Genomic DNA, 26970 nt, shown 5'->3' on the forward strand with positions numbered 1-26970 from the left:
TCACTCTGGACAGAACAGTGTGGGGGCTGGGGGAGATTGTCTCCTCTTCCTTATTGATAAAGAAATGTAAGTAGCTCTTTGAACTTTACAATGATGACAGCTACCTTATGAACGATCGCCTTAGGATTTGCAAGGCTTTTTGATTACTTTTGTATTGAAACAAAACATGAAATCGATGAAGCACAAGTTGAGGAGGAAATAATCGACCCGGGAACTGAACTACCGTGTGGCCATTTCAGCCGTAGTTTGGATTACAAAACTTTTCCTGCTTTGTATTTTTTGAAAAGCATCTGGCTGTTGATTGAAATAATATATATATTTATATATATTTTTTTTTTACCTGCAGTCCTGAATTACAAAGCATTTAAAGAAGGTTATGAGTCGGGAATGGCCAGATTAACGATAAAGATCCAGCGGTATTTCCGACGGAAGCCAGTCCGATTTTTCACCTTTATAATCATTTACCTCATGGCGGGGAGCTTGGTGTTTCTGCACTCTGGGTTTGCGGGGGACAGCACCGTACCGGGCAGGGGCTCGCATCCTGGCGATGGGGCGGTCACCGGCTCGTCGACGGGCGCGGGAGGACTCCAGCAGTTTGCCTTCCTGCCCTTCGGGAGGGCGTACAAGGAAACGCCGGATAAGGAGCAGTGGCCCGACGAGCCTCCAGCGCCGCCGCGGAGGTACGGCCCTCCCTGGCTGAAACCGGTCTCCCAAGACTCCGCAGACAAACTAAGATCTGGGGAACACGTTGGGAGTTGGAGCAGGGCCCTGAAGGGAAAAGTGTCGAGAGACCAGGAGGAAAACAAAGGTAGGTTAGATCCGTTGTTGAAAATAGCTGCTGTTTTTTTTTCATATAATTCATCTCCATCCTTTACTCTGAGGAAAACCTGATCTTCCGACCCCATATCTGAAGAATTTGCCAAGGGACTTCATTCTACATGAACGAGGAAGGTTGGTGCAGTTTATTCATCTCCACGGCAACGGTTAGTTTACAAAAAACGTAGCTGTTGGGAGATTACACATTTGTAGAACTCTCAAGTGATAATATTCAAATGAACACATTTTTGAAATGGGGATAACAATTGGGATACAAGTTCCCTGGGGAAACTTTGAAGAATTACTAATGCAAATGTTTCATTTGCTAAGACTGAATTGACCTTGTAATCAATCCTAGGTAAATGAAGCTTGTTATTGGTATTCTATACTGCTTCGGTTTGACTGAGGTATTTAACCCTCTTTTTTTTTTAAGCCATTTTTTCATCATGGCAATGTGACAGAAGCAAATCTCTGTCATGCAGGAAACAGGAACATTACTGTAGTGTAATATTTTTGAGATGGTCTTAAGTAAGCAGAAAAATGTGAATTTAAAAAACACCGTCAGTTACATAGAGTTACTGCAGCACAGAAACAGGCCATTCGGCCCAACAGGTCTATGCTCCACACAAGCCTCCTCCCACCCCTCTTCATCTAACCCCATCAACATACCCTTCTATTCCTTTCTCCATCATCTGCGTATCTAACGTCCCCTTAAATGCAGTCGGCTGAGGCTGAGCACTCGGGCTAAATTTTTTTGAGGTTCCGGCTTATTGGAAAAAGTGTACTGCTGGTTATTTTCAGTCCAATAGTCAGTGGGTGGTAAATGGCAAGCAGTGAGCACCGGTGATTTTCTGCCCAGTCTTTTGAAGGGCCAGCCAGTGGCAGGGGCAGAGAAAAATGTAAGTCCTGGGCTGGGAATTTCCTCGGAGCTCCGCTGTCATAACTTCACTGATAGCGTGGCGGAAATCCCACCTCCGTACCGTGAACTGGGTTTCCCACCGCACTTCCGGCAGAGTTACATGCAGCGGAGCTGGTGCAGCTCAGAGGAAACTCACCCCCCCCCCCCAACCCCATAGAGTTATTTTGTCTTCGTGTTGGGGAAGAAACACAATACACAAATAACATCCACGTTTCCGGGGGTGGGGGCGACATCTCCCTCACTGACCAGCCTTATGCACTGACATCTGAAATCACCTCATATCTTTGAAATGTTAACGTATACAGCTTTGAAGATGTTACTCATTTCAGGGTCGGTTTACAAGTCCATGCTCCCGTGGAGAGCACATATTGGAAATTTGAGCATACAATCCCTTTGATTTCCTGACCATTCATTGCTTGGGAAAATCATGCACAGTGCATGCCAGATTTTCGGATATGCTCTCCAGCTGGGAATGGCTCCCCACCACCTATACCGAATGATAATATTACCTTTTAGGCTGTAGCAGGTGAGAGAGCCTGATAAATGTTAGGTTGTTCATTACTATGCTCTGCCAACGTTTTGCACAATGCCTTTGAACTTGGTGTCAAACCTATTTTATGCCGGAAAATTGTTCAAAGGCTGGGGATTTGCTTTAGGACCGTGGGACGAGAAGCTCAAGAGAGTCGAAGGAATCTGAATCAGTGATTGTGATGTTATTATTGATTGTGATGATACTGCAGGCTTATTAAGGAAAAAAAATCTAGTTATTAAAAAAGAAACCTATGCACAGCATATATGTTGGTTACTGAATATATCTGGTCAATGGTACTCTTTGGTAAACTTTAATGTCCCAACCCAACCAGCCTGAGATGTTCACCATTAAGACCACCAACCTTCAGATCAAAGCGATGCCTTGATTTTAAAATTCTCATCCTTGTTTTCAAATCCCTCCATGGCCTCACCCCTCCCTATCTCTGTAACCTCCTCCAGCCCTACAACCCTCCGAGATCTCTGCGCTCCTCCAATTCTGGTCTCTTGGGCATCCTCAATTGTAATCGCTCCACCATTGGCGGCCGTGCCTTTAGATGCTTAGGCCCTAAGCTCTGAAATTCCCTCCCTAAGCCTCTCCGGCTCTCTACCCCTCTCTCCTTTAAGACGCTCCTTAAAACCTACCTCTTTGACCGAGCTGTACTAATGGCTGCTTAAGTGGCTCGGTGTCGAATTTTGTTTGATAACGCTCCTGTGAAGCGCCTTGGGACGTTTTAAGATGTGAAAGGTGCTTTATAAATGTAAGTTGCTGTTGTAGGAAAGGGGTTTCGGAAGACATCTTTTACATAGCTGACATAGAATGTACTGCACATTCTGGTGTTTATGCTCCACACGAGCCTCCTCCCTCCTTACTTCATCTAACTCTATCAGCATATCCTTCTATTCCTTCCCCACACGTTTATCTAGCTGCCCTTTAAATGCGTCTATGCTATTCACCTCAACCACTCCGTGTGGTAGCAAGTTCCACATTTGTCCAACAGTCTTGTTCAGCAGTCACCTGAAGCTAGATTGCTGGTGTCACATAGCTGAAGGGTATCTGTTATTGTTTTATATGCTATATTCAATTTGAGGCAAGGTTATATTATTTTGCTCCCTCTTGTGTTAACGGTGCATTACCTATTGTTGATCCATTCTGATGTCCACATTGAAATATTAATGACTGTAATATCACTGTTGCAGTTCATGGTGTTATGTGAGGCCCTGCAGTTAGATTACTTCCTTGCCATATATTGTTCACTATAGTAGATAGCACAGTATGAAATTATATTGCATAAAAGATGAGTCTCCTATTAATAACCTGATAGAAACAAAAAATATCACTCGGCCCAGCAAGCCTTTCCCTTTTTGACGGGCCATTTCCCATTGACCCATCTTCTCACTAAATCCCTCAATCCTCTCTCAGCAGAAATGCATCTAATTGCCTTTTTAACCTATTTGTACTGTCTGCTTAAGTGCTCTTCGGTAACTTACTCAGTTAACTAGAGTTTTATTAGAACGGAATTTCAAGTTTGGGAAATGAATATACAATTCAATTAAATTTCCAACTTGAACTATTGAATTGCATCTTAAATTCTGACAAGTATTGGGATCATTTATTAAAATTACAGTGTTCAGAATTCTCAGATAAATGCCTGCAATCAGTTTTACTGGCCATTCCTTTTGCTGTGGAGATGACAGTTGCCCTGATGGTGCACTGGGTTCGGAACTGATCCTTTTATTATCCACTTAATTCCTACCCAGAGATTCTGGGCTCAATTTTAAGGCAGCAGGGAGGCTTGACCGGGCCTCATCAGCGTGCTGCTTGCCGACTCCCCGACCGAAAGGGCCGGGAGGTCCGCAGGAAGGGCCTGCCTGGCCATTAAGACCGGGCGGCAGGAGGACTCTGCCAGGGACCCAAGGGAAGAGTCCCCGGCACACGGTCAGGGGGAGGGGGGAGAGGAGGTGGGAGTAAATAGTGTCTTCAAGAGAGCAAGGGAAAAAAATTGGGGAGGAATTAAGAAAATTTTAAAACATTTCTTGGAGCTGATAATCCAACCCAGACAGATGAGGTAAAATCTTCGTGAAATGTTCCATCGCAGCACTCTGTCATCCCACACCTTGAGGTTCACAACATTCACCAATGAAATAAAGTAACACAATTAACTCCATGTGGGAGATGCCGACGAACTTAAATGTTTGAGCTTCGGCAGAGACCTCTGTGCAATTCCTGGGAGATGCACCAAGGGTTAAGTAAAACAGTTCATAGATTTACATAGAATGTACAGCTCAGAAACAGGCCATTCGGCCCAACTGGTCTGTGCCGGTGTTTATGCTCCACATGAGCCTCCTCCCACCCTACTTCAACTAACCCTATCAGCTTAACCTTCTATTCCTTTCTCCATCATGTAGCTTCCCTCTATGCTGTTCGCCTCAACTATTCCATGTGGTAGCAAGTTCGACATTCTAACCACTCTCTGGGTAAAGAAGTTTCTCTTGAATTCTTTATTGGATTGGTACGTGACTATCTTATATTTATGCCCCCTAGTTTTGGATTCCCCCACAAGTGGAAACACCTCTACGTCTACCCTATCAAACCCCTACACAATTTTAAAGACCTTTATCAGATCACCCCTCAGCCTTCTCTTTTCTAGAGAAAAGAGCCTCAGCCTGTTCAGTCTTTCTTGATAGGAATTAATTCATTGGCACTTCAAGCGCCACCTCTATATTTACCACCTATGAATTATACAGCTGTGTGCTGATTTGTTACCTAGTAGGAAATGTTGAACCTGTTATGTTGCACACCTGCGGTGCGTGTGAATAAATGTACTGTTGCCAGGCCCCTAGCACCCATGAATCAAAATGGCAGGAGACACGATGCTTTAAAATTGTTAGAATATATATTTTCTCTCTCCAGTTTTGCCTTTCTCTCCTCCGCTGTTGAAGGTTTTGTTGTCTTTACTGGAGTGTGGCCCCACAGGCAGCTCTTGTCCTCCCGAATCTTGCTCAGGTGGCAATTATTCATGCATCGGCCTTCACTGTGGGTGGCAGGGAATCCAATTGTGGGCGCGTTACAGCTGAGCCCGATCCTATCCTCACCGTATGTGCACACTTCCAGTAGTGACCTTAAATAGTAGTAAGGAGCGGGGAAGACTGGAGAATTTTCTCTCACCGCATTCCAAGGATGAATTGAGCTGTTCCTTACGAGTCTGAGGTGTTCTCTTTACCTCAAAGCCATCCCTAAAGCTGTCATCTCCATGACACCTTGCATCATTATGGGAAACAAAGAGAAGAACAATCTAACGACTCTGATATTGGTCTGGTGGTAAAGGCATTGGACTGGGAACATGGAGGTTTGAGTGTTCATACTCTCACCATGGCCAATTATAAAATTGAAACTAATCAATTGGGTAAGTTGTGGACTGGTACCAGAGGATGACCATGAAACATGTCAGATTGTTGTAAAAACCCAACTGGTTCACTAATGTCTTCCAGGGAACGGGTTTCTGCTGTTCCCCTCCCGACACAGTCTGGCCTACATGTGATTCCAGTCCCACACTACGTGGTTCACTCTTAATGTCCTTAGGGCTGGGCAATAAATACTATGTTTAAAAAGTCTCATTCACCCATCACCCCTGTGCTCACTGACCTGTATTGGCTTCCGGTCTGGCAGCTCCTCAATTTTAAAATTCTCTTCCTCGTGTTCAGATCCCTTCATGGCCTCACTCCTCCCTATCTCTGTAACCTCCTCCAGCCATACAACTGCCCCACCCCCACCCAACCCCGAGCTCTGCGTTCCTCCAATTCTGGCCTCTTGCGCATCCCCGGTTTTCATGGCGGCCGTGCCTTCAGCTGCCTATACCGTAAGCTCTGGAATTCTCTCCATAAACCTCACCGCCTCTCCACCTCTTTCTCCTCCTTTAAGACATTCCTTAAAACCTACCTCTTTGACCAATTTTTTGGTCACCTGTTTTAATATCTCTTTATGTGGCTCGGTGTCAAATTTTGTCCGCTAACGCTCCTGTGAAGCGCTTTGGGACTTTTTACGACTTTAAAGGCGCCATATCAATGCAAGTTGTCATTGTTACCTTCCAAGTGTCACCCATATCCTAAGAACAAATCATAGAATCATAGAATCATAGAAGTTACAACATGGAAACAGGCCCTTCGGCCCAACATGTCCATGTCGCCCAATTTATACCACTAAGCTAGTCCCAATTGCCTGCACTTGGCCCATATCCCTCTATACCCATCTTACCCATGTAACTGTCCAAATGCTTTTTAAAAGACAAAATTGTACCCGCCTCTACTACTGCCTCTGGCAGCTCGTTCCAGACACTCACCACCCTTTGAGTGAAAAAATTGCCCCTCTGGACCCTTTTGTATCTCTCCCCTCTCACCTTAAATCTATGCCCCCTCGTTATAGACTCCCCTACCTTTGGGAAAAGATTTTGACTATCGACCTTATCTATGCTCCTCATTATTTTATAGACTTCTATAAGATCACCCCTAAACCTCCTACTCTCCAGGGAAAAAAGTCCCAGTCTGTCTAACCTCTCCCTGTAAGTCAAACCATCAAGTCCCGGTAGCATCCTAGTAAATCTTTTCTGCACTCTTTCTAGTTTAATAATATCCTTTCTATAATAGGGTGACCAGAACTGTACACAGTACTCCAAGTGTGGCCTCACCAATGCCCTGTACAACTTCAACAAGACATCCCAACTCCTGCATTCAATGTTCTGACCAATGAAACCAAGCATGCCGAATGCCTTCTTCACCACCCTATCCACCTGTGACTCCACTTTCAAGGAGCTATGAATCTGTACTCCTAGATCTCTTTGTTCTATAACTCTCCCCAACGCCCTACCATTAACGGAGTAGGTCCTGGCCCGATTCGATCTACCAAAATGCATCACCTCACATTTATCTAAATTAAACTCCATCTGCCATTCATTGGCCCACTGGCCCAATTGATCAAGATCCCGTTGCAATCCCAGATAACCTTCTTCACTGTCCACAATGCCACCAATCTTGGTGTCATCTGCAAACTTACTAACCATGCCTCCTAAATTCTCATCCAAATCATTAATATAAATAACAAATAACAGCGGACCCAGCACCGATCCCTGAGGCACACCGCTGGACACAGGCATCCAGTTTGAAAAACAACCCTCTACAACCACCCTCTGTCTTCTGTCGTCAAGCCAATTTTGTATCCAATTGGCTACCTCACCTTGGATCCCATGAGATTTAACCTTATGTAACAACCTACCATGCGGTACCTTGTCAAATGCTTTGCTGAAGTCCATGTAGACCACGTCTACTGCACAGCCCTCATCTATCTTCTTGCTTACCCCTTCAAAAAACTCAATCAAATTCGTGAGACATGATTTTCCTCTCACAAAACCATGCTGACTGTTCCTAATTAGTCCCTGCCTCTCCAAATGCCTGTAGATCCTGTCCCTCAGAATACCCTCTAACAACTTACCCACTACAGATGTCAGGCTCACTGGTCTGTAGTTAAAAATGAGGAACGTGAACTGAAAAAATAATTTGCCCTTCGCTCCCCTTATGGCCCAATATAAAATGCCCAGAGCTGAACTTTGCCGGGCAGACCAGAACTATCCTAGGTTCCCCCCCCCCCCGCCCCAGAATGTGTTGCATGGGCTGATCTCAACTAGGCTGGCAACAGGGACATTCCAATTGACTTCACCGCCTAGGGTCTCACCCCTGATTATTGTCCAGTGACCTCTGATGGAAGTGTGCCTGTGGGGACATTGTGAGAAAACAGGATCGGGATCGGCTTGGCAAGCCTCCCGCGGTTCAGTAGCCCGTTGGCGCTCGCTGTTGGCGTTCGCACATGAGGAATGGCCACTTGAGCAGGTGCAGAGGGAAGACTCATCCCCCAGGGAAGACTCCGCACCCTCGGGGAGAGGCTGGAGGGGCAGGGAAGTTAAAACGGCCAGGTTTGACATTTGTTTCCTTCTTAAGTGAGCTGCCCCTGGGGTATTCCGGTAACCTTCCGGCTGGCTTAAGCTGCCGCCTCGACTTTTATTAACACAGTAATGCTTCGCACCTGCGTAACACTGCGCCAATGAAATGCACAGAGAGCATGTGTGCTTGGGAAGGAGTTATAGCAAAATTGTAAAAATAATTAACAATAATTATCAGGCGAGAGAAACGGTGAAGCAGAATATCACGGTATCAGCTCCCCCAGCGACTGGCAAAACAAAAGGTTCATTTAAAAGAGGAGTAATTATTCTACCGTAAAAACTATCAAAGTTCGGTTTCTAGCGATCTCTGGCTGACAGCGTTTTTTTCTCACCATTTTCTCCTTTCCTCTCGTTAAGCTACCGACTCTCACTGGAGTACAATTCATCGGTGCTCTCTTACCCTCCAGTAACTCAACCATTCTTCATGTACAGTGAGCGTTGTTCAGCTATGCAATGGTGTAGCGTATCTCAGCCTCTCCTGATTGCTGTCCTGTGACAGTGTCCTTAACGTTAAAAAGTAACTCTGTGGGCTTCCTTGAGGGTTCAGTGGGTGGAATATATTGTTGGCTGTGGTACTGAGCCATACAGAGCTGGGAGGCCTCTGGTCCAATCGCTGATCTGTGTTAAAAGTGTAAGTTGTGGCTCAGTGGGTCGCACCCTCACCTCTGAGATGGAAGGTCGTGGGTTCAAGCCCCACTCCAGGGTCTTGAGCACAAAATCTAGCGTGCAGTACTGTGGGAGTACTGTACTGTTGGAGGTACCGTCTTTTGGATGAGACATTAAACTGACGCCCTGTCTGCGCTCTCAGGTGGACATAAAAGATACCATGGTACTATTTTGATGAAGAGCCGGGGAGTTCTCCCAATGTCCTGGCCGATATTTATCCCTCAACCAATACCTAAAGCAGAAGATCTGGTCATTTATTTCATTGCTGTTTGTGGGAGCTTGCTGTGCACAAATTGGCTGTTGCGTTTCCTACATTACAAGAGCGACAAACTTCAAAAGTACTTCATTGGCTGTCAAGCGCTTTGGGATGTCCTGAGTTTGTGAAAGGCGCTATATAAATGCAAGTCTTTCTTTCTTTAAGTTCTCTGATCTCAACCAGGATAGTGATAATCATTGGATTCAAGATCTCCCAAATTAGTAGAGAAAATGAGCCAGATTCCAGCGTCTGATTATTATCAGATGGCACTTTGCTGAAAATTGCATGTGTTTCATCAGATGAGACTTGGTATCATGCTCCCTCCATGATTGAAAACCATGTTCCTATCCCATCCAGCACCATGTCCTGCATGCCATTGCCCCCGTCCTTTCTGACCGGCATTCTCACCCTCGAGTTTAAATCCCTTCATGCTCTCACCTCTCCCTATCTTTGTAACCTCTTTCCGCTCATCATTCAAGCACAGCTTCCTTACTGGGAGCGCAAAATTACCCCTTATACCCCAGCATGAATCGCCAGTTTCAGGAGAGAGGGGAGAATTTTTCTACCCCAGGAATTGCTTATTGTGTAACTGGAGGGAATTGTTTTAATCATGTCATCTATACCAGAATGCACAATACACGTGAATAAAATGCTGGCCTTCTCCACTTGTCAGAAGTACATAGTCCCTTCTCCACAGGTAAGCAGCTCATAGTCCAAAATGCTTTTCATACAACTTGGCTCATGAGTGCATTGTTAAAATCATCTAATTGTGTTTCTTAAAGAGGTAGCAGTCGCTTAAAGTAAGTGGACATAAAATTACTATTCAGCTACAATAATATTCCCTTCTCTGACACTAACTGTTGCTGAAATAGCTGTGACTGCCTGTAGCCATGTGACTGGCTTCAAACTGTTTGTTTCCCAGTCTGACCCCCCCCAGAGGCTTTCAGGATTTTTGCCATCCTGTTGTGACTCTCCAGTTTAATTATTGTATCCCTTGAAATTTCACTTACGCACAATTTTCCACTCACATCACGATCCTGCTCCCGGGAGACATCCCAAACCTGCACCTCAACATAAGAACATAAGAAATAGGAGCAGGAGTAGGCCAATCGGCCCTTCGAGCCTGCTCCGCCATTTAATAAGATCATGGCTGATCTGATCCTAACCTCAAATCTAAATTCACGTCCAAATAAGAACATAAGAAATAGGAGCAGGAGTAGACCACAGAAAACTGGGCACAAATACGAATTTTAAATACTGAGGCATCGGGGGACATAATAGCCCAGTGGGGAGAGGGGCAATGGGCGGTATGTATACTCTGTGGTAATGATCATGAGAAATCTTATACGTCCCACCATGCAGCAGTCTCTGCTGATCTTAAAAGCGGCTGGTGGAGGGAGGTGGGATCGCAACGGGAGGGAGATGACAGTGCACAGAGTTAAAGGTGTGTGTGACTTTAACTTTCACCCAAGACCGTTGTATGATTACAAAGCTGCCTAACAGAGGAAATATGGCAGACACGTCTTCCTAACTATTCTAAATACTATTCACAGGAATTCACTTGTTCCAAGTGATATTCATATCAGAAATGGTCATTGTTTGATCTACCAAGTAGATAAATCCAGATTATTTAGGTTCGGATGCCAGAGATAAATTAACTTATTGGTTTTATTAATATCGACAGAAAGTACAAACAGGTTATACATTTATACTTACAAGTAGGATATCCATCGGGGTCTACAAACTATTAACCAATCCAGGCGAGTTAGCACAGAATACCAAAGAATTACTGGAAGTGAGCCGATTGATACACCAATGTCAGATGACTTGTTCTAAACCGATCAACTCTGAGATTACATGGGGTGTGATATGAGGTGGTTGCAAGGATGGTGGTTCGTTTTACCACTCCATGGCACCATTCCCATATATCAGCAGCTTCCATGCGAGCAGGTGGAGCCAAGTGTCAGGAAAAAAAAAATTCTCCTCTGGCCATCAGTGAGGCAGAGTGTCAGAAAGGGATAGATTGCTTCCCCACAGTGAGAGACAGAACGTGTCAAAATACAAGGCCCCCAGGGTGCTCTGGCCCTCAGTTGGCGTGCAGCAGTGGCGGGGAACTGTGATCTGGTTGCTAGACATTTTTAGCATGCTGTATATGTAACATTTACCAAATGTGCTATTGACAACTAGTGGTTTATCATCAATACAGGATCTGTTCTTGTTATTTCAAGGGATTAGAATCCATGCACTTCGAGCCAGAGATACAGTGGGGCTGATAATGTGGCCTGAGCACTATGACATTAACCCATTGTCCGGGTGCTATATAATCTGAGGCCCCATCTGCCCTCTCAGGTGGATGTAAAGGATCCCACAGCATTATTTCGAAGAAGAGCAGGGGAATTCTCCCTGGTGTCCTGGCCATTATTTATCCTTCAACAACATCACTAAAAACAGATTATCTGGTCATTACTTCATTTATTTGTGGGAGCTTGCTGTGTGCAAATTGGCTGCCGTGTTTCCTACATCACAACAGTGACTTCACTTCAAAAGTACTTTGTTGGCTGTAAAACGCTTTGGGACATCCTGAAAGGTGCTATATAAATGCAAGTCTTGTGAAAGGTGCTATATAAATGCAAGTCTTTCTTTCTGGTTAGTGTACAAATGGGCTGACCTCATCAGATAAAGTAAGTTCGTTGCACCTGCGTTTATGCTTTGGCACCCTAGGCATGTCGCTCGTGCCAGAGGTATGAGGGCCTCATTGGGTACCAGTGACCAGTGATGGGCCACTGGCTACCCTTTGTGTGCCAGGAAGTTTCTCAATGAATAGGGTTGGGTACCAGGTAGGGTGGTCATTGGTACCAGGGTGCTGGGGAGGGCAGAGGGGCAGGATGACCAACTGTTTTAAAAAAAAATTACGGTGAGCTCACTGCTGGTGCCCATTCCAAACTGCATGGCGTGCATGCCTGGAGCAGTGCTGAGGCACTCCAGCTGTATTATTTAAATAGAACTCGGGCCTGATGAGCCTGGCACACACATTGTGCACTGGCTTCCAGCCTACTTTGCCCTCGCTGATTGTTTTCGGGCATGCTGAACACCTTGGGCACATTGTAGGCTTCAGACCTCCATGCCCAATTTCCCAGGGCACCCACTGTTATAATATTGGTCCCAGTGTGTTCATGCCCCAACATTTACCACCAGTATGCTATAGGAGAAGAGACCAATGTGGTTCATTTGTCCGCTCCAAACCACTCCACTGGACTTTTTCAAATCCAAGACTTATTCAATTAAAATATTTTTTAATGCCTCTGAGTTCTCAAAAAAGCATTGAAGTGCTTTCTTTTAGCAGTAAGTTAATGAGGCTTTGCAGTTTAATTTTTTGAAAGAGCTCTCAGTGATCTTTGATCTTTTACACTGTCACAGCTTGCCACACATACTGAAACATCTTGAATAACTACCCAGGAATCCAAGTTTTTATTTTATCCAAACAGCTTTAGATAGAGAACATTTCCGATAAAGAAGTTTTGGAGCATCACTACACTAATTAATACCTAGTTCTGATTCACCAGGAGCCAGGACATCAAACAGTGTAATCCTTTCACACAGCCATACTCCTCAGTGGAACTGAATTATTAAATTGCTGCTGTTTATTCCATATCTGAAGCTGGACACCAGGACAGTGTACAAGAAAAAGCTTTCCGATGCACAGCCACTCCGTGTCCCACTCCAAACTCTCGTCTCTCCATCACATCTCTCTTGCCTTTATTTATTGATTCTATGCTGAATTTCCCACTGTTGTTCCTCCCAAAGCTCCAAGTGTCCTTTCCTACTTGCTCTTGCCCCTCCCTGCATCCTCACTGTGCCGAAATCGAGACCCATTGCAACATTCTTAAAAGTTGACAAGGTCTCTGCTTCATTCATTAACTCCATTAGTGCATTCCACATCCTCACACCCCTCTGAGTAAAGTTTCACCTGCTCCCTGTCCTAAATCTCTTCCATGTTATAAATCTCTCATAACCATGTCTCTGCTTGACTTTTAAAAAGGGCAAGACTCATTCTTATATATATATATATATATATATATATTTATATTTATATTCTCCTTGCAGCATCATCTGTGATCCATGAGATAAGACTCGCTAATTCTTCAAGGGCAATGTCACACCAGTTTCCATTTCACAGCACACAAGGCCAGTGCAGTTGTTTTTCCTGCTTTAAGCAACTTAAACCAAGCTGTGAATAATGGCAAAGTCACATGAATCATCATGTTTCTTACACCGTTTCGTCACAAATCACATCACGTCTAAAAGATAAACGCATTCAAGGAACTGAAACCAATTTCCCCCCGCCCACCCCCCACAATCTTTGTTTCCTTTTCTCCCCACCCAGATGTTTGCTGGGGTACAATTCCACTGACCGCTTTCTGGCATCTCACTCAAGTGGTCATTCTTTATGTATTTTTCGATTGAATAGGCAGAGCTCATTCAATGAATGAATTTTGATCTGGGTGGGCGGGGGAAGGTTACAAACGATTAATGTCATTGGTGATATAAATTATGTGCTTAGAAATGACATGCGATATTAACATATGAACCTTTAAAGCATTGTACAGCATTACTTTGTCTGGTATTCTGTGCAGGTTAATGCCACCATTAAAATAGCAGGCAAAGTAATGTCATACGAACACAGCGGAGGTCATTTTAACTTTTATCAGCAGAAAAGAAAATGAGGAGGGGAGTAAAACAGCGTTGCCGGTTCAATATGACCAGTTTTTCACCCTATAAAAGCTAAAATGACCCCCATTGAATTTTCATACACAAATATCGCGATGTACCATTTCAAACACTTGGTTCCTTTAATCAATGAGAGAATTCTAAGGAACAGCTAACAAGCTACCAATTCTAATTGGCCTTGTATTAACACATTGGGGTCGAAATTCCCCCATTTTTGGGCACACGGCAGGGGTGGGGGTGGCGCTTAGGGTATGATCCCTGTGCCCGAATGGTGAGGCCTGAGGCGCCCCCCGATATTGGGCCTTGGGCCTCATTTCCATCAAGCCAACTGGCGAAGAGTGAACAAAGATGGAGCCGGTGTCGGTCGCCTCAGTGCAGTGGGGGCCTCAAAACGGGCGTCAGGCCCCTTTATTTGCATAAACAAAGGGTATGCACCTGTTTCAAGCGTGGACACTGGACATCGATTTTTTTTTTGTCCTTTCCCAATATGGCGGGGTTGCATGGTGGGCTCGTGCTTCCTGCCCACTATATTGGGGGCTTAGTAGGCCGATTAGCGCCTGAAAAACAGGCGCTGGGCTGCCTGAATTTATAGGCCTGAGTCTTCTAAAATCCTAACCTTGAAACCATAAATTTTATTGTCAAAATTAGACTGTTACGTTTTCTTCCGCATGACATGTTCCACTCAATAATGTAATCCTTCAGGTTGAAACACAGGATCTTTCTAGCAAATAATGAAATGGCTGGACTTATCACTGAAACATTATTAGTAAAACATTCCAATCAGAAAGATTAATTCTTGAGAGTACGTCACTTCCACGGTCAGTATGTTGGAGAGAATTCCTTGGTTTGGTTGTGAAATGCCTGAATTGGTATTGTAAGCTGAGTGGTTATTGGGAGCTGGGTCAGCCCCCTGGTATCACATCATTGGCAGTCAGAGGAAAAAAATAGCATTCTGATCCCAAACTAGCAGATATACATTCAGGTATTGCACAGGGTAATGCCCAACCTGCTCTGCCACAATAACCTACCTCACAGTCAACCCTAAAAGATGTTTGAGGACCTCATTCCAAAGTAGCATCTGAAGTGGCACCCATATGTCCCATGCTGAATAGGTGGTCTTCCACTCACTCCGCCAACTTCTGGGTGCGATCCCAGAGTGATGGCTGGGATGGAGACCCGAGTAATGTCAGGTCTTTGGACTTTGTTCTGAATCATAACAAGTGGGCCTTATGCTTGACAACAACAACTTGCATTTATATAGCAACTTGATGAGTTATTGGAATTAAATGCAAGGTCTTCTTCTTAAATATGCTCTGATCTCAGAGGTAATTAAACCTCCGCATTTATCTATCCCCACATTCTATTGATAGCACTCCATCCCCCACCTCAACAGCCCAGAAATCATTATGCCCTGTATTTGATCATCTCCGTCTGCATCCTGTCAATATATTCATTTGATCTATCATTCTACCTCTCCCTATAACCTTCAAACTCACTCCCAACCACATGCTCAGCCAGCACTTGACTGAATGAGTTACTTGACACAATATCAAATGCTTTTACCGTACAGCGAAATGCCAGAGCGAGGATCCCTCTGTACGCTGCAGGATTACTACACAATAGACAGGGAGACTAACGAGAGGGCAGAAAAGTAACTGGGCCATGTAACATTCGTGAGAGGCAAAATATATTTTTAGCTCAAGTAACAGAAAGCCTACTTTTCTGAAACTAGGAGGCCATAACGGGTGAGCAGATTAATGGGTTATGAATTTTAATTAGATTAATGAAAAGGTTTTTTTTCCCTGGAACACTCAAGCTGCATGTTCTACATTTGCGAGTACACAACTGTTGTGATAGATAACATATTCATGTACTATAAAGAGAAAAGAGACAGCAGTTCCGTCAGTATCTGTAAAGAGAGAAGCCAGGTTAATATTTAGGGTGTGAACCCTTCATTCAGAATGCCAGTGATCAGAAACCTAGTTCTGAAGGAGAGTCTACACCCAAACAGTTAACCCACCTTTTAGTATTTACAGGTGATGATCAAACTATTGTGCATTTCCAATATTTTCTTTCTTTATTTTCAGATTACCAGCCTATGTAGGTTTTTTAAAGAAAAATCTCTATTAATAAACTACTACTACTTGCATTTAAGGAGGATTTATAGAAAGAAAGATCTTGTATTTACATTACGCCTTTCATGACCACAGGACGTCGCAGCAATGAAGTACCTTTGAAGTGTAAAAATGTAAGGAGTCTTACAACACCAGGTTATAGTCCAACAGCTTTATTTGAGATCACAAGCTTTCGGAGCTTTCCTCCTTCGTCCTGGCGAAGGAGGAAAGCTCCGAAAGCTTGTGATCTCAAATAAAGCTGTTGGACTATAACCTGGTGTTGTAAGACTCCTTACATTTGTCCACCCCAGTCCATCGCCGGCATCTCCACATCTTTGAAGTGTAATCACTGATGTAATGTAGGAAACATGGCAGCCAATTTACAAGGTCCCACAAAAGGCAATGTGATAATGACCAGTTAACCTGTTTCATTGATGTTAGTTGAGGGATAAATATTGGCCAGGACACTGGGGAGAACTCCCCTGTTCTTTGAAATAGTGCCATGAGATCTTTTACGTCCACCTCAGAGAGCAGATTGGGCCTTGGTTTAATATCTCATCTGAAAGACGGCACCTCCGACAGTGCAGCACTCCCTTAGTGCTGCACTGGAATGCCAGCCCAGATTTTGTACTCAAGCCTCTGGAGTGGGATTTGAACCTTCTGACTCAGAGGCAGGGGCACTACCTACTGAGCCACAGCTGAGACCAAAGAAGAGAAAAGTGGAAAGATGGAAGAGTTTAGGAGAGAGTTCCAGAGAGTGCAGCCAAGAAGGTCAAAGCTCTGGCAGCAGTGGTGGGGAGATGGGGAGGCACAAAAGGCCACAATCCAAGGACTGAAGGGTGTGGGCGCAGAGATATAAGGCTGTAGAAGGTTGCAGAGATAGGGCGAAGGGATTTAAAGACGAGGAGATTAAATTTAATATGTTGGGGGACAGTGACCTAGTGTAGGTGAGTGAGGACAGTGCACAGGAATATATGGGACTTAGTGATGTGTTTTTGGACAAGTTGGAGTTTGAGGAGGATGGAATGTCACAAAGGAGGGTTGTGCTCACCTGGTCCAGTTTGAGCAAGGGGCCGTGGTGGGAGTTGGGATCAGTGACAAGGAAGCAGAATTAATGGCGGAAAAAATGATTGCGCCTGAATGTTTGCACTTGCATCAGTAGTTTGCGACATCATCCCTTACAGGTTACGAGGCCTATCTCACTCCGGGGGTAAATTCTATATCCCAAATGTTCCCAGTTATGTTGCTGCTGTGTCCCTTTCGAGTGTCTGACTCATGCATATCAAAACAATTTACGACCATTCCCATGCTAGCTCAGCAATGAGCGGCAGCAAAACAGAGCCATAGTAAGTCAGTGCAGAGACCAACATCAACATCAATTATGTTGCTATGGTATTTAGGGAAATGGCTGCAGCATTATTCAGCACGGTATGCAGGATAAAATATGAGTAAGAGAATGCGTTGCCGAGACAAAGAGACCTGCATTGCAGGCTTGGAAGTGTTTTGATCCGTTAAGTGCAGAATAAGTGTTTGAATGCCACACAGGATACAATTATCGTGCCTTTGAAGTTTTCTTTCATGCTACTGTTCCGCACTTTACTGAGTGCTCTGAAAGACTCGAGAGGACAGGTTGCTGCTGTCTTGTTTCTTTTGCAGCTTCCTGCAGGTGTCGGCACATGGGAAGTTTTGGCGCATGAAATCCATCACTGGGAGGATTTACAGCCACTCTTGTTTGTTTGCAGTGTGTGTGAGTCACACCGGACAGAGCAAAAAACACTGCAAAAGGCTGAAGAGGTGACACAGCTGGGATAATGAGCTTTTTGCCAAGTGAGAAAGACCTCAAAATTCAGAAGGAATATATAAAAGGCATCCTGAAGTGGATTAAAGCTGGTATTAGCCGCCCCTCATTTCTGTTTATACCAAAAGCAAACATCCAGCCACACTGTTTTTCTTTTTTGGCCTTTCATGATAACGGATGTCAGTGCTGGGAAGTGGAACACATTGGCTTTTGCCATTCAATGTCGGGATCAAGCACTTTTGTGTCAGGAAGGCTCACTAAAAATTGGCACTTCCAGTAAATGGTTTTATATTTGGCTTGCAACTGTTTTCTTCTCTTTCACAATCCACCACAACCTACCAATTAAGTGACACAGTATTCTAGATGAGATCTTACTTGTGGAAAAAAAGAACTTGCATTTATATAGCACCTCTCACGACCTCAGGACGTCCCAGAGTCAATTAACTACTTTTGAAGTGTCGTCACTGTTGTAATGTTGGAAATGTTGTACAGCACTATACAACTTCTTTAATTTGTCCTTCTGCTAACACAGTCTGTTTCTTGCTGTCTGATTTGGTTGTGAAAAGACAAAAACTTGTTGCAGCACACGTTTTACTAAAGCAGTCACTTCAGGCCAGTGCAGCCCCCTGGCTCGGTGAGCTCCATACATGTGCTTTCCATATACAAACACAGTGACTGCACCTCAAAAGTAATTCATTGGTCATAAGGCACTTTGGGACAACCTGAGGATGTGTTGAGGTGCTATATTAATGCTGGTTTGTTTCCCCCAGAATATGGTTGAAACTCCAAGTTAAAGACCTAAGAGGTATTGGCAATGGTGGGGAAAGATCTCTGTTTGACTTTAATTTGCTTTATACAGGTGCTTACAAATATTGAACACAGGAAATTCTCCCTTGGTTTGCCTTGTCAGTTGTGAACACTGCAGTAGTAGACCCACTTACTGATGTGTATTGATCAGTCGACTGTTGTACTTGTATCAAAAATATGAAATAATTGCACTCTGTTCTGACTGATGAGCTCTGCACCAGCATACTCCCTGGGCCCCATGATGTAGCTTTTAACAGTCTTTCTTAGGCGCATTGATCGGCAAGCTATTTTTTATCAGCCCATGTCAGGCCAGTTCCCTAACATAAACCTCAACTGTTTATGACCACCAAGGTCGATAACCATCTGCCTCCAATACAATAAATGTTTCTGGAGAGGCACGTTGGTCTCAGTAGAAATTTAAACATTGCATTTATTATATATATGCTGCTGCTGTCTGTTCCTGTAGTGTTCCGCACATCATTAGTTGGTACAAAAGCCCCAATTACCTGATATGTGCCAGCAGAATTCAGTGAAGGGTTGCATTACTAGCATCTGCCTACGTGAGAACAGTGACTTCAGCTGTCTAGGCCCTAAGCTCTGGAATTTCAATGATAGATTTTTGTTAACCAAAGGTATTAAGGGATATGGGGCTAAGGTGGGTACATGGAGTTAGGGCACAGATCAGCCATGATCTCACTGAATGGCGGAACAGGCTCAAGGGGCTAAATGGCCTCCTCCTGTTCCTATAGAATTCCCTCCCTAATCCTCTCCACCTCTCTCTCCTCCTTTAATTCACTCCTTAAAGCCTACCTCTTTGACCAAGCTTTTGGTCATCTGTCTCCTAATATCCCCTTATGTGGCTCGGTGCCAAATTTTGTTTGATAATTGTTCCTATGAAGCACCTTGGGACATTTTACTGCATTAAAGGCGCTATATCAATGTAAGTTGTTGCTGCTGCTGACTGCATTTCAAAGGTAACTCATCAGTTGTGAAGTGCTGTGGGACTTCCTGAAGATCTGATGAGGTGCTCTATAAATGCAAGCTCTTTCTCTTTCTTTCTTAGTAGAAAGAAGAAGTCAAATTCCAACATTAGACCATCCCATCTTGGGAATGAAGAGATGACCAAAGAAAAACTTTAAGGTATCCTCTTGCTCCAGTTTTAGCCCCATTGCCGTGGTCAAACACTGTGGCAATGCTGTGAAGTATGTGAAGGGGTAGTTACTGTCTTTGGGGATACTAAGACCACCTCGAGAGGCATTGCTGCCAGCAGCAAATGTAAATTCTGCTGACACGAACGGGTACTTTTCTGGGCAAGGACAGGCTGAACATCGAGTCTGCCCAAGGAAGCCAGTCTTGTAATATGAAAGAAGCACAACTATCAGAAGAACGGATGTTGCAGTGTGCACACTATGGTTGGGTGGGTCGGCGGGGGGTGGGGGGTACTGGTGGTAGGGGTAGGACGTAGGGGTTGGATGATGCAGTGGGTTTGCATGCTGCCCTTTCACCTCTAGTCCCCCCAGTTTGAATCCAACCCAAACTGGGATGAATATTCCTTCTCTCTGCTGACTGAAAGGACCCTATATGAAATAGCTTTGGGCAGTCTTTTGGTACATTTGCTAACGGTGGGCCGATTAAAATCACGTAACTGCTCCTAAATTGGCAACAAATCAGCAATTTCACTCAGAAAGACCTGGTGTGACAAGTGAAAATATAATACTGGTATTCTGTTGAGACTGGGGCTGGTGCACATTGTTGGAACAGAGCCAAAGGAGCTTTAGTCTACAGCTGGCTATGTTATTACCTGACTTGGGAATACTTAATGCTGACACTGGGAACCTGAATGAGCAGAATTCCATTCTACCCCACTAACATCACTCACCTTGATGAGACGAGAAAAGGACAGGTTTGTCGTGACATAATTTACTTTAACCGTCATCTAATGACGGATGGTGGCATTTGCTTAGCAATACTGATTGAGTGATTTTGCAGCGCCATCATCTAATAAGAACAGCAAATGACTTATGATACCATCATTGGCTTAGCAAGCATTCCGCCCGCACTATAAACTGGATCTGGAGCAGCTACTTGGTAACATTGTGGTTCAGCTTTTCAAGTATGAATAAATGTCTTGCTTTTTACGGTTAATTCTATCAGGAAAGATTGAACAGGCCGGGGCTCTTTTCTCGAGAAAAGAGAAGGCTGACCTAACAGAGGACTTTAAAATTATGACAGGGTTTGAGAGGGTAGACATGGAGAAGATGTTTTCACTTGCGAGGGAGACCAGAACTAGAGGCCATAAATATAAGATAGTTACTAATAAATCCATTATGGAATTCAGGAGAAACTTCTTTACCCAGAGAGTGGTTAGAATGTGGAACTCGCTACCACAAGGAGTAGTTGAGGTGACTAGCATAGATGCATTTAAGGGGAAGCTAGATAAACACATGAGGGAGAAAGGAGTAGAGGGATATGCTGATAGGTTTAGATGAAGTAAGGAGGGAGAAGGCTCATGTGGAGCATAAACACCAGCACAGAGCAAGTGCGTCGAATGGCCTGTTTTTGCGCTGTAAATTCTATGTAATTATTTGATGCTCTATTTATGTTTCTGAAGTAATATAGATTTGCAGTTCTGACTGGCCCCTTTGGTCAACACCAAAATTGGGATTGGAACATAATTCATACCTAGGAATACCTGCAAGTCAAGAGAAATGAATGTTTCCCTGGGCTCACTGGATTTTAAGTTCACCCACACAATTGCTGAAAGAAGCATTAATATTACAGCAGTAAAACTGGTTAAATGTCAGCAGTCTCCCTACTATAAAAAGGATATAGAAGCCATGGAGAAGGTGCAAAAAAGATTTACTAGGAAGATACCAAAAATGAGAGGTTATACCTATGATGAAAGATTGAATAGGCTGGGGCTCTTTTCTCTAAAAAGACTGCAGGGTGACCTGATAGAGGTCTTTAAGATTATGAAAGGCTTTGATAGGATAGACATAGAGAAGATGTTTTCACTTACAGGGGAGACCAGAACTAGGGGCCATAAATATAAGATAGTCACTTACAAATCCAATAGGGAATTCAGGAGTAACTTTTTAGCCCAGAGAGCGGTAAGAATGTGGAACTCGCTACCACAAGGAGTAGTTGAGGCAACTCACATAGATGCATTTAAGGGGAAGCTAGATAAACACATGAGGGAGAAAGGAATAGAAGGATATGTTGATAGGGTTAGATGAAGAAGGGTGAGAGGAAGCTCACATGGAACATAAACACCGGCATAGACCTGTTGGGCCGAATTGTAAATGCTTTGTGATTTTTAATTTTTTGTAATATTAACCCTATTTGACAGCTCAGAGCATCGTTCTGGTCACTATATTAGGAGAAGGACTGTTTAGGGACCAAAAGCTGACAAATCCCCTGGACCTGACGGCCTGCATCCTAGGGTTTTAAAAGAGGTGGCTGCAGAGATAGTGAGTGCATTGCTTTTGATCTTCAGGAATTCCCTAGATTCTGGAACGGTCCCTGTGGATTGGTCGGAAGCAAATGTAACCTTGCTATTCAAGAAAGGAGGGAGAAAGAAAACAGGGAACTATAGACCAGTTAGCCTGACATCGGTAGTAGGGAAAGTTATTAAGGATGTAGTAACAGGGCACTTAGAAAATCATAATATGATTAGGCAGCATGGTTTTATGAAAGGGAAATCATGTTTGACAAATTTATTAGAGTTTTTTGAGGGTGTAACTAGCAAGGTAAATAAAGGGGAACCAGTGGATGTAGTATATTTGGATTTTCAAAAGGCATTCGATAAGGTGCCACACGAGAGGTTGTTACACAAGATTGGGGCTCATGGGATTGGGGGTAATATATTAGCATGGATTGAGGATTAGTTAATGGACAGAAAACAAAGAGTAGGAATAAACAGGTCATTTTCAGGTTGGCAGGTTGTAACTAGTGGGGTGCTGCAAGGATCAGTGCTTGGGCCTCAGCTATTTACAATCTATATTAATGACTTAGATGAAGGGACCGAGTGTAATGTATCCAAGTTTGCTGACAATACAAAGCTAGGTGGGAAAGTAAGCTGTGAGGAGGATGTAAAGAGTCTGCAAAAAGATATAGACAGGGTAAGTGAGTGGGTAAGAAGGTAAGAAGGTGATAGATGGAGTATAATGTGGGGAAATGTGAGGTTATTCACTTTGGTAGGAAAAATAGAAAAACTGAATATTTTTTAAATAGCGAGAAACTATTAAATGTTGGTGTTCAGAGGGATTTGGTGTCCTTGTACACCAAACACAGAAAGTTAACATGCAGGTACTGCAAGCAATTAGGAAGGTAAATGGTATGTTGGCCTTTATTGCAAGGGAGTTGGAGAACAAAAGTAAGGAAGTCTTGCTGCAATTGTACAGGGCTTTGGTGAGACCACACCTGGAGTATTGTGTACAATTTTGGTCTCTTTATCTAAGGAAGGATATACTTGCTCTCGAAGCCATGCAACAAAGGTTCACTAGATTGATTCCTGGGATGAGGGTTGTTCTATGAGGAGAGATTGAGTAAAATAGGCCTATATTCTCTGGAGTTTAGAAGAATGAGAGGTGATCTCATTGAAACATATAAGATTCTAAGACGGCTTGACAGGGTAAATGCTGAGAGGATGTTTCCCTTGGCTGGAGAGCCTAGATCCAGGGGACATAGTCTCAGGATAAGGGGTCAGACATTTAGGACTGAGATGAGGAGGAATTTCTTCAGTCAGGGTCATGAATATTTGGAATTCTCTACCCCAGAGGGCTATGGATGTTCAGTTGTTGAGTATATTCAAGACTGAGATTGATAGATTTTTGGACTCTCAGGGAATCAAGTAATATGGAGATCGGGCAGGAAAGTGGAGTTGAGTTCGAAGATCAGCCACGATCTTATTGAAAAGTGGAGCAGGCTCGAGGGGCCGTATGGCCTACTCCTGCTTCTATTTCTTATGTTCTTATGTAGAAGCTAGAAGAAATATAAAGGTTTATTAGAATGCACAGCAATATAGCAACAGTCGGTCCATCTAGCCCACCTATCCACAGTATTCCCTAATAACCCTGAATTCCCATTTGTTGACAAGAAGATGTCTACTTCCTTCTTGAAATCCATTAATGTCTCTTGTTCCTGTGTCAGAAGGTTGTGGGTTCAAGTCCCACTCCAGACACTTGAGCACATAATCCAGGCTGACACTCCCAATGCAGTACTGCAGGAGTGCTGCAGTATCGGGAGGTGCCACCTTTAGGGTGAGACATTAAACTGAGGCCCTGTCTCCCCACTCAGGTGGTCGTAAACGATCCCATGGCACTATTTCGAGGAAGAGCAAGGGGGTTCTCCTCGGTGCCCTGGCCAAATTTTATCTCTCAGCCAACATCACTGAAACAGATTATTTGGTCATTTATTACATTGCTGCTTGTGGAAGCCTGCTGTGTGCAAATTGGCTGCCGTGTTTCCTACAGCAGTGACCCACACTTCAAAAGTACTTCCTTGGCTGTAAAGCGCTTTGGGACGTCCTGAGGTCATGAAAGGCGCTATATAAATGCAGGTCTTTTTATTAAGCAGATGTTAGATAAACACTTGAACAAGAAAAATATTAAAGTCTTTGAGGAAGGAGCAGGGCATTGATCGGAGATAGGACAGCTCTGGTGTGGAGTTGGCAGTTGCACAGGCCTCCTTTTGTTCTTAAATTTTTAATTCTATGTGAGTCTCTGTGTAGAGAGGTTGCACGAAGATTCATAAAGATTTCTCCTGGTCAGTATTTACAGTGAAATTGTAAACAGGTTCCCAAGGGACGTGCTAGAAATTTTGAGTGCGGCAATTTTCACGAATGCGGTTGTAGAAATCGCAACAAGGAACACGGCTGTTCGATCCGACCGATCGTTTTGATGTTTATCCTTCACACACAGCGATCAGAAGAATTCTTGCTTATTGTTTGTCCACGAACTGGTTCCAAAGGCTGTTCTTGAGTGAGTCAAAGGAGAAGAATATAAAGATTAATATAGCTGCCAAGAAAAGGCTGCCAACAAAAGGGTATTCTCATTGGTGGCCTCGAGGAAGGGTGGACTTAGATCATTAAAGGTCTCTGTGATTCACCAAGAGCTAAATCCATATTTTAAGCATTTTCATTATCTGACCAGACGTGAAAGGTGCCGCAAATGTTTGCAATTAATATTTTAATTTTCGGAGGGTAGTTTGATATGCTCATCTCTTGTCCCTGCGCTCCGTGTCAGCATCTGGTTCTCAGTGGGCAGGTACAGCACTGGCTATGTACAGAATAAATTCTTCTTTATTCTGCCACAATCGTTTATCTTAACCGTAAGTCTTAAAAGAGCGAACCTACTGCCTCGCCATGTCAAACGATAGGTAGCCGTGTGCTTGTGATTTTCGCTCATTAAGGACTACGGGGGTAAAGATTTCCTCTGTGTGCTGTCTATAACCAAAATCATACACTTATTTATGAAGAATGGATTTACAATTTCATTACACAGAGCACACAGAGGAAATCTCTCTACGTAGGTACTGCACAAGATCATTTTCTCTAGGACCCCATACCGCCAACAGAAAGATGAGTCGTCAATCTTAAAGTCAGATGCCACAAGTAAATCCACCGTACCAATCTTCTACCTTACTATCTATGTTACATTACCCATTACATATATAGTTACATAGAGCCTACGGCACAGACACAGGCCATTTGGCCCATCTGGTCTGTGCCAGCATTTATGCAATTCTATCCATGTATGTATTTTTTTTTCCATGCAACATAATATTTCTGCCCATTTTAACTTTTTTTAAAATCTGTTTGATCTCATTTACTTCCTTGTGTTCCTCTGGCTTCTAACTTGCATTGTCCATTTTGGAGGTGAAAACCCATTTTATTTCTTCTCTAACCCAGTGTTTCTCGATCAGTAGGTAACTGAGGAATGTCATTTTTAACCTACTCATTCGGAAGACCTTGACAATTCACTCGTCACTTGTGACTTTGTCACTGGTGGTTTATGCAGTCGTCTTCATTCAAGGCAAAATGATAGTATTCCACTTACTAACAGCATCCCCTGTGTATGTAAAATAATCACTGAACTACTGGCCTTTGGATGGTCCTGGTATCTCCCTTGTTGTTCTGTGATTATTCATACAGCCTCCCATGGCTGTATCACTTACCATTGAATTAGAACCTAATCATTAAGTGATGATTGATGGGACTGCTAAAATCTCTTAAAGGTGCTTTCCAGAATGTCCTCTCCCACTCCCCCTCCCCCCTCCTTTTTCTGTTGTCTCCCTAGAAAATTAAACTGAGACAAAATGTATGTAAGTAAGCAGAAGCACTACATTCATCTACGAGGAAAGTCAAAAGGCTCTCCCAAGCTTTAAAAGCAAATGGAGGAAAAGAAAATTATTGCACGCATCTCCAAATAGTAACTCTACTTATCATGTTAATTTACATTGACATTTGGAATATTCCTAGCAGGTTGTTAGCAAGAATTTATCATCAGCCAGGATAGAAATACATGTCACATTTCATGTTTAGGGGCATATGTGACGTGTCTATAGCAATTAACCTTGAGAAAAATAACCTGTTACAGAAATTGATGTAAACGTATCCTCCAGGAAATGATGCATATTGTACAGGATGTCAAGTCTGCTGCTGTTGCAAGTTGGGTCTCCTTGTCGTTCACTCCTAACTTGATATGAACAACTCGGCTTAATGCATACATTTTTTTTTAATTAATGGGAAACCTTGTGAATGGCTATAGTTCAGGAGACCTCCAAAGTTGAGACGAGTAGGTGAGAACGTGGCGCATGCTTTAAGAAGTCGCGGTTAAGTGAATGGCAACTAGGTTTTATAAGCCTGTAGATTGTAGGTTGATAGGAAAGAAAGAAAGGACTTGCATTTATATAGTGCCTTTCACGACCTCAGGACGTCCCAAAGTGCTTTACAGCCAATGAAGAGTAAGGGAAGTAAGGAGCTACACAGTCTTGAGCTTGATATTTTTGTGATATTATTTGATATTATGAATAGGAAGGAGCTATAGTGGTTTGGAACACTACTGTATTTGTTCCGACTGAGCTATCACTGTTCACCTGTTGGAGGCACAGTCAAATGTGAATGAAACACACCTGAGCAAAGCAATTCTGTTCAAGTGAGAGTGATCTAATGATCTGCTGGTTGGAAGCCAAGCAATCAAATGCTTGATCTATAGGATCTCCTAAAAGTTACCACAAGTGCAGTAGGATGGTTGCCCATTTTAATGGTTGTGCTCCTTAACTCTCTTTTCATCATACATCAAGGGAGGCAAATAATTTCTAGGAATGGACTGTCTCTGAACTGTCAT

At 43.5% G+C, this 26970-nt stretch overlaps 1 protein-coding gene across 1 annotated transcript in view; it reads left to right on the top strand.

Annotated features, from left to right (window-relative positions):
* Positions 1-201: 201 nt before the first annotated feature.
* Positions 202-26970, top strand: part of wscd2 (WSC domain containing 2) — a 208760-nt gene continuing 181991 nt past the window's right edge. The window contains exon 1 of the mRNA XM_068006335.1: positions 202-808. Within this exon, the coding sequence (XP_067862436.1) occupies positions 388-808 (421 nt within the window). The 5' untranslated portion in view covers positions 202-387. The remainder of the gene's footprint in view (positions 809-26970) is intronic.

The sequence above is a fragment of the Heptranchias perlo genome, chromosome 25 (assembly GCF_035084215.1).
Source record: "Heptranchias perlo isolate sHepPer1 chromosome 25, sHepPer1.hap1, whole genome shotgun sequence".
Classification (NCBI taxonomy): domain Eukaryota; kingdom Metazoa; phylum Chordata; class Chondrichthyes; order Hexanchiformes; family Hexanchidae; genus Heptranchias; species Heptranchias perlo.